Genomic DNA, 8,672 nt, shown 5'->3' with positions numbered 1-8,672 from the left:
CATCTGTTGCTTCTTGTCCTGCCTTCAGGCGCTTTGGAGAATAGCTTGACTCCCTCTTCTTTGGGGCAGTCCCTGAGATACTGGAACGCTGCTATCCTGTCCCCCCTCGTCCTTCTCTTCGTTAAACTAGACATCCCCAATTCCAGCAACAGTTCCTTATATGTTTTAGCCTCCAGTCCCCTAATCATCTTTGTTGCTCTTCTCTGTGCTTTCCAGAGTCTCAACATCCTTTTTTACATGTAATAATAATAATAATAGTAAAGTTGGAAGGGACCTTGGAGGTCATCTAGTCCAACCCCCTGCTCAGGCAGGAAACCCTGTACCATTTCAGACAAATGGCTGTCCAGTCTCTTCTTAAAAACCTGCAGTGTTGGAGCATTCACAGCTTCTGGAGGCAGGTTGTTCCACTGGTTAATTGTTCTCACTGTCAGGAAGTTTCTCCTTAGTTCTAGGTTGCTTCTCTCCTTGATTAGTTTCCACCCGTTGCTTCTTGCTGTGATCAATGTAAGTCCAATGTCGCCTCGTCCCGTCATGGATGGATCACATTTGTTTCTTTTTCTCTATGCGGGAACAAGTAGTTCTCCTGGACAAGGTAAAAGGTGATGAAATTCACAATGCAGGTGAAGTAGCTTGGCAAGCTTTAATTGAATATCTCTCCTGGAAATCAGAAGCCAGGCACACAAAGGAGGATCCTGGAAGATGGTTATCACCAGGGAAGACTCATAAACCAAGGCCAAGCCTTACATCATCGGTATAAGTAATGTTACCCAAGGGGTGTCCACAGATGGGTGTCAAACAAGAAGAACCGGCCATCCCAACCCAAGAAAATATATGACCTGGTGGTGATGAGACGAATGTCACAATCGCAAGGGAGAAGGTCTTCAAAGGAAATTGGTGCAGTCAAAAAGGCTTGGTGGGGCCTCTGAAAGACTCAATGACCTTGAAAGACAAAGGCTTGTCGAAGACATTGGTTAAGATTAGAAGAGAAAGAAAGAAAGAAAGAAAAGAAAAGAAAGGAAAGAAAGAAAGAAAGAAAGAAAGAAAGAGAGGGAGGGAGGGAGGAAGAAGAGAAAGAAAAGAAAAGAAAAGAGAAAGAAAGAAAGAAAGAAAGAAAGAAAGAAAGAAAGAAAGAAAGGGAGGGAGGAGAAAAAAAGGAAGAAGAAAGGAAGGAAAGAAAAAAGGAAAGAAAGAAGGAAGGAAAAAGGAAAGAGAAAAAGGAAGGAATGAAGGAAGGAAAAAGGAAAGAGAAAAAGGAAGAAGGAAGAAAAGATTAGGAGAAAGAAAGGGAAGGGAAAAGGAAAGAAAAAAGAAAGGAAGAAGGAAAGGAAGGAAAGGAAGAAGAAAAAAGGAAGGAAGGAAGAAGAAAGAGAAAAGAAAGGAAGAAAGAAAAAAGGAAGGAAGATTAGGAGAAAGGAAGGAAGGGGAAAGGAAAGAAGGAAGGAAAGAAAGAAAAAAAGAAAGAGGGAGGGAGGGAGGAGAGAAAGAAAGAGAAAGGGAGGAGAAAAAAGGAAGAAGAAAGGAAGGAAAGAGAAAAAAGGAAGGAAAAAGGAAAGAAAGAAAAAGGAAGAAGGAAGAAAAGATTAGGAGAAAGAAAGGGAAGGGAAAAGGAAAGAAAAAAGAAAGGAAGAAGGAAAGGAAGGAAAGGAAGAAGAAAAAAGGAAGGAAGGAAGAAGAAAGAAAAAAGAAAGGAAGAAAGAAAAAAGGAAGGAAGATTAGGAGAAAGGAAGGAAGGAAGGGGAAAGGAAAGAAGGAAGGAAGGAAGGAAGGAAGGAAGGAAAGAAAGAAAGAAAGAAAGAAAGAAAGAAAGAAAGAAAGAAAGAAAGAAAGAAAGAAAGACAATAAGCTACTGGCTGGGGAATTCTGGGAGTTGAAGTCCACGTGTCTTAAACTGGCCAGGATTGAGAAACCCCGCTAGAAAGGTTTTAACTAAATACAGTAACTAAATGCAAAATAAGAGGATGGTTGGGTTCAAGGGAAAGAGAGACGGGAGGAAAGAGGAGGCGGATCCCTGAATCCTGCTTAACAGCCCGCGTATTTAGCCAGCAGCTCAAAGACGCTCACCTGGGAATGGGAATTGCTTATCCCTGAGCAAATGAAAATCAACCTCAATTAAATCTGAAGGAGGTAACAGGTGTCCCCCCCCCCCAGAAGCCAGAATGAATCTTAGAAGGGCGATTCCAGAGCAAGGAAGCGCTTGCAGTGTTTCTCAACCTTGACAATTTTAAGGCATGTGGACTTCAACTCCCAGAATTCCACAGCCAGCATTGCTGGCTGTGGAATTCTGGGAGTTGAAGTCCACATGCCTTAAAATTGTCAAGTTGAGAAACACTGGTTAGGAGCAGGAAAAAAGCTGGACCATCTTCTCATTCACCTCTTCCTGATCCCTCCACCCAGCATAGATGGAAGGTGGAATCCAGGACCGGCTTACAGAGTTCGTAGAATCCCAGGGCTTCTACGAATTCTTCCTTCCTGTTCCTTTTTTCTATTTTTGTTTCTTTTCTTCTTTCCATTCTTGTCTTTCCTTTCTTCCCTCCCTCTTTCCTTTTATCACTTCCCTCTATTCCTCCCTCCCTGCCTCCTTCCTTCCTTCCTTCCTTCCTTCCTTCCTTCCTTCCTTCCTCATAGAATCCTAGGGCTGGAAGGGACCTTGGAGGTTTTCTAGTCCAGCCCCCTGTTCAAGCAGGAAGTCCTACCTATACCATCACTGACAAGTGGCTGTCCATTCTCTTCTTAAAAGCCTCCAGTGTTGGAACATTCACCGCTTCTGGAGGCAAGGAGTTCCACTGGTTAATTGTTCTAACTGTCAGGAAGTTTCTCCTTAGTTCTAAGTTGCTTCTCTCCTTGATCAGTTTCCATCCGTTGCTTCTTGTCCTGCCTTCAGGCGCTTTGGAGAACAGCTTGACTCCCTCTTCTTTGGGGCAGCCCCTGAGGTACTGGAAGACTGCTATCCTGTCCCCCCTCGTCCTTCTCTTCGTTAAACTAGACATCCCCAATTCCAGCAACCGTTCCTTATGTGTTTTAGCCTCCAGTCCCCCAATCATCTTTGTGGCTCTTCTCTGCACTCTTTTCTAGAGTCTCAACATCTTTTTTACATCGTGGTGACCAAGACTAGTCCGCACATTAAGAAGACAGCAGTCCTGAAAAGAGAGCAGCATAAAGTCCTGCCAACTTTTTTCAATTCTTGCCAGATGCACAAATGAGATAAAGAGAGCAATTCCTCCATCATTAGTCTCCAGGCTAATTGGAGCAGGGTTAGTCAGCCCGTCATTACCAAACCCATTTCAACAACTCTATATGTCTTAATCGTGGTGATTCCAGAGGCCTGGTGCAAACATGGAGACTTGATTCATTGTTTGCCGAGTGGTTTTGAAACCAGATTAGTTGAAATCTGTCAAGAAAGCTCCACTAAGCCAAAGGTATAAGAGAGCATCTGTTTTGAAGGTGGACAAAACTATACGTTTTATTGTTGCTCGAAAGTGGATCAGTCATAAATGTCAACGTTGCCTGGACATGGATAAGTTACAAATTTGATTTATTTAAGTTAGAAATCAAAGCAATGCTTCAATTGCAACCCTACTACGAATTTCCTTTCGGATTTGCAATCTGAAGTCACGCAAGTCACCGCTGAGGTTGCTCCAGAATAAGAACTCCTTCACCTGTTAAAAAAAAGGAAATATAATAATAATAATGATAATAATAATAATAATAATAATAATATTAATTATATATTAATTATAATAATTATATTAATAATCAGATGATGTATGGAAAAACATCATCTGAAATAGAATCGCTGCTCAACACTGTCCGTATATATAGCCAAGATATTGTAATGGAGTTTGGCTTGGACAAATGTGCCACACTTACTATCAAACAAGGAAAAATAGTGAAAACTGAAGGGATCAAGATGCCCCACGAAAATAACATTAAGAGTCTGGATGAGGAAGAGTACTACAAATACTTGGGTATCCTCCAAGCTGACAACATCAAGCACACTGAACTCAAGAAAAAGATTAGAGGTGAATACATCAAGAGAGTGAAGAATATTTTAAAATCCAAACTCAATGGAGGAAATACCATAAAGGCAATCAACACCTGGGCAATCCAAGTCATTAGGTACACAGCCGGAATAGTGGATTGGACTCAAGCAGAACTAAAAGCAATGGATAGGCAGACCAGAAAAATAATGACAATGAATCATGCCCTTCATCCACGCAGTGACATTGATAGACTTTATCTACCAAGGCAAATAGGTGGGCATGGAATGTTACAAATACATCAGATGGTTGAAGAAGAAAAAATGGCTTTGGAAGAATATCTGAAGAACAATGATGAAGATGCACTGAAATTAGTATATCAGGAAGGCTTACTAACTACTGGAGAGACCAAACTGGCCTACAAGAAAGACCAAATGAAGAACAGAATAGAGGCATGGGAAGACAAAGCACTACATGGCCAATACATGAAAAAATAGCTGGGAAAGCAGATAATAATAAAACCTGGCAATGGCTAAGAGCAGGAAAATTGAAGAAAGAGACCGAGGGACTAATTCTGGCTGCACAAGACCAAGCCTTAAGGACAAATGCATACAAAGTCAAAATTGAGAAGACAGCAACAGACAGTAAGTGCCGCCTATGCAAAGAAGCTGAAGAAACAGTGGACCACTTGGTAAGCTGTTGCAAGAAGATTGCACAAACTGATTACAAGCAGCGGCATGACAAAGTAGCAACAATGGTGCATTGGAAGATCTGCAAAAAATATCATTTGCCTGTAAGCAAAAACTGGTGGGATCATAAAATAGAGAAAGTCATAGAAAATGATAAAATTAAACTGCTCTGGGACTTCAGAATTCAAACAGACAAGCACCTGCAACATAACACCCCAGACTTAACAATTGTCGATAAGAAAGACAAAAAAGTCTGGATAGTGGACGTGGCAGTGCCTGGAGATAGCAGAATAGAAGAGAAAGAACTGGAGAAAATAACAAAATACAAAGACCTACAAATAGAAATAGAAAGACTGTGGCAAAAGCAAGCAAGGGTAGTACCAATAGTCATAGGCTCCTTGGGTGCAATCCCAAAACAACTGGAGCACCACTTGAACACCATTGGCATTGACAAATTCGCTATTAGTCAATTGCAAAAGGCGGCCTTATTAGGAACTGCTTCCATCCTGCGACGATATCTGTAATACCATCAAACATCCACATCTGCCTATCCCAGGTCCTGGGTAAGGACTCGATAGGTAGACAAAATGCCAAATCCAGTCTGAACATCTGGCTGACTGTGCGATGATCCATAATAATAATAATAATAGTAAAGGAAGGGACCTTGGAGGTCATCTAGTCCAACCTCCTGCTCAGGCAGGAAACCCTACACCATTTCAGACAAATGGCCGTCCAGTCTCTTCTTAAAAACCTCCAGTGTTGGAGCATTCACCGCTTCTGGAGGCAGGCGGTTCCACTGGTTAATTGTTCTCACTGTCAGGAAGTTTCTCCTTAGTTCTAGGTTGCTTCTCTCCTTGATTAGTTTCCACCCGTTGCTTCTTGTCCTGCCTTCAGGTGGTTTGGAGAATAGCTTAATTCCCTCTTCTTTATGGCAGCCCCTGAGATATTGGAACACTGCTATCATGTCCCCCCTTGTCCTTCTCTTCGTTAAACTAGACATACCCAATTCTAGCAACCGTTCCTTATAAGTTTTAGCCTCCAGTCCCCTAATCATCTTTGTTACTCTTCTCTGTACTCTTTCTAGAGTATTGTATTAAGATTTCTCCGACTGCCAGCTATAAAGTAAATAAGGGAACAAAACATGAAGCTTGGGCTGACTCCCGGGCACTCAGATACAAATATTGTCAACTGTCCAGCAGCATTTCCAGAAAAAGACAACTCCTGGGACATGATTTTACCAAGAATATAATACTTTTACTAAAATCTTACATTAGCACAGAAGAAATCAAAACCACCTCTGTTTTTTCCGCTCGAAAACCTGTTTAGTGAAATGATAAACTCCCGCACCCCCACCCACTGGGTGTTCACATTGCCCAATAGTAATATTTCTTCTTGTTGTGGGAACAGTCCTTGGGCTGTCAGCTGCCTAGAGCAGTGGTTCTCAACCTTTTTAATGCCGTGGCCCCCAACCTGTCGTAAGTCGAGGACTACTCAACCGGTTGTAAGTCAAGGACTACTCAACTGGTGCAGCACCGTTTGCAGAAGGGGACTTTTGGCGGGCTCAGCAGGGCAGAGACAGCCTGGACAATTCCTATTGGCTTTTGAAAGCCAATAGAATTAGAATCTATTCAAGAGAGTCTATTCTATTGGCTTTCAAAAGCCAATAGAATAAAAGGGAGTAGTACAGCTAAGGAAAAGGGGAAAAAAATGGCGGACTGCGTTGTTTGGCGACCCCCGTGAAATGGTCGTTCCACCCCAAATGGGGTCCCGACCCACAAGTGGAGAACCACTGGCCTAGAGCAGTGCCAACTTCAAGACCTGTGGACTTCAACTCCCAGAATTCAATTCAATTCTGGGAATTGAAGTCCACAAGTCTTCAAGTTGCTACGGTTGGGGATCCCTAGAGACCGTTCCTCCCATCTTTGCACCCCCTTGTCAAGATATGAGAAGAGAAAATCCGGGTGAAACGGTGAATCAGTCTTGACAAATACATCCAGCATAGCGACTGGTTGAGTTACGAGCCACGGGCTTCTATTTGGGCGCTGCCAGAAAGCAATTAAAGCCATTTAAGAGGGCTGCCCAAAATGTTATGGGAGAGAAACTATAAATTAACAATGTCAACTTCGTACAAAGAAAATCTGTATAAAATGTTTTATAGATGGCACCTTCCACCAGCAAGATTAGCAAAAATGTTTAAAAATACGTCAGATAGATGTTGGAAATATAAACATAACATAGGCACGTATTATCATATTTGGTGGACATGTGGGAAGGCAAAGGCTTATTGGAAAAATATTCATATGTGGTTAGAAAAAAATATTGGGCGAACAAGTGGATTTTAAACTTGAACTTTTTCTACTAGGCATTATGTCTAAAAAGACTAATAAGCAGAAATTATATTTAATTTTACACATCACCACAGCAGCGAGAATAATTTTTGCACAATACTGGAAGAATGAAGGACTGCCATCAGAGGAAGAAATAATCAGGAAAATACTGGAATGTGCAGAAATGGACAGATTAACTATGAGGTTGAAAGACAAAGAAGATACAGACTGCTATCAAATTTGGAATTTATTTTATTCTTGGTTAGAGAAAAGAATGAAGGATTAGGAATTGAACATGTATTAGCTTAGCAAACTCGAGACAACTTGTTGATTGGAAAAGTTAACATATGATGAAAAAAAATTAATAAATAAAATAAAATAAAATAAAAGGGCTGCCCATCTCACCCCGCGACTCTGGGCAGCAAGCAGGAAATTAAAACCAAAAGCAACAAAAACGGCACAATTAGCAGCCGTGCAATTTGAACCTCCGTCTGTCAATGCATCAGGAGGCGGAGAGACCAACCATCGTTTCATTTTGCAGTGGAGGAAACCCAACCGTGACAAAAACAGGGCAGCCCAAAGATGGAGGTCCTTCATCTTAGTAAGCCTTAGTCAGACCACACCTTGGAAAACTGCATCCAGTTTTGGTCATCATATTATTAAAACAAAATGTTGAGGTTTTGGAAAAAGCGCAGAGAAGAACAAAAAAGACAGATTTTTATCTTCCTGGCTCCAAGATCACCTCAGATGGGGACTGCAGCCAAGAAATTAAAAGACGCTTGCTCCTGGGGAGGAAAGCTATGGCAAATCTAGACAGCATACTAAAAAACAGAGACATCACCCTGCCAACAAAAGTGCGTATACTCAAGGATAATGGTTTTCCCAGTTGCAATGTATGGCTGTGAAAGTTGGACCACAAGAAAAGCTGAGCGCCAAAGAATGGAGGCCTTTGAACTCTGGTGCTGGAGAAGACTCCTGCGAGTCCCCTGGACTGCAAGGTGACCAAACCGGTCAGTCCTAGAAGAGATCAACCCCGACTGCTCTTTAGAAGGCCAGATCCTGAAGTTGAAACTCAAATACTTTGACCACCTAATGAGAAGGAAGGACTCACTGGAGAAGGGCCTGATGCTGGGAAAGATGGAGGGCAAGAGAAGAAGGGGACGACAGAGAATGAGATGGCTGGATGGAGTCACTGAAGCAGGAGGTGTGAACTTAAATGGACGCCAGAAGATGGTAGAGGACAGGAAGACCTGGAGGAACGTTGTCCATGGGGTCGCGATGGGTCGGACACGACTTCGCAACTAATAACAACAAAAACAAGTTTAACGAAGAGAAGGACGAGGGGGGACATGATAGCAGTCTTCCAGTATCTCAGGGGCTGCCCCAAAGAAGAGGGAGTCAAGCTATTCTCCAAAGCGCCCGAAGGCAGGACAAGAAGCAACGGGTGGAAACTAATCCAGGAGAGAAGCAACCTGGAATTAAGGAGAAACTTCCTGACAGTGAGAAGAATTAACCAGTGGAACTCCTTGCCTCCAGACGTTGTGGGTGCTCCAACACTGGAGGTGTTTAGGAAGAGACTGGACAGCTACCTGTCTGGAATGGTATAAGGTTTCCTGCTAGAGCAAGGGGTTGGGCTAGAAGATCTCCAAGGCCCCCCTCCAACTCTGATATTCTATTTT

General features: G+C 42.4%; 1 protein-coding gene across 1 annotated transcript in view; it reads right to left on the bottom strand.

Moving 5' to 3' along the window:
* Positions 1-3,433: 3,433 nt before the first annotated feature.
* Positions 3,434-8,672, bottom strand: part of TMIGD1 (transmembrane and immunoglobulin domain containing 1) — a 32,082-nt gene continuing 26,843 nt past the window's right edge. Inside the window, exon 8 of the mRNA XM_039367073.1 lies at positions 3,434-3,656. Within this exon, the coding sequence (XP_039223007.1) occupies positions 3,653-3,656 (4 nt within the window). The 3' untranslated portion in view covers positions 3,434-3,652. The remainder of the gene's footprint in view (positions 3,657-8,672) is intronic.

The sequence above is a fragment of the Crotalus tigris genome, unplaced genomic scaffold (genome assembly GCF_016545835.1).
Source record: "Crotalus tigris isolate CLP2741 ecotype Arizona unplaced genomic scaffold, ASM1654583v1 scf7180000020533.82205, whole genome shotgun sequence".
NCBI classification, from domain to species: Eukaryota; Metazoa; Chordata; class Lepidosauria; order Squamata; family Viperidae; genus Crotalus; species Crotalus tigris.
The sequence above is the reverse complement of the archived record's forward strand: the minus strand, read 5'-3'. Positions and strand labels throughout refer to the sequence as shown.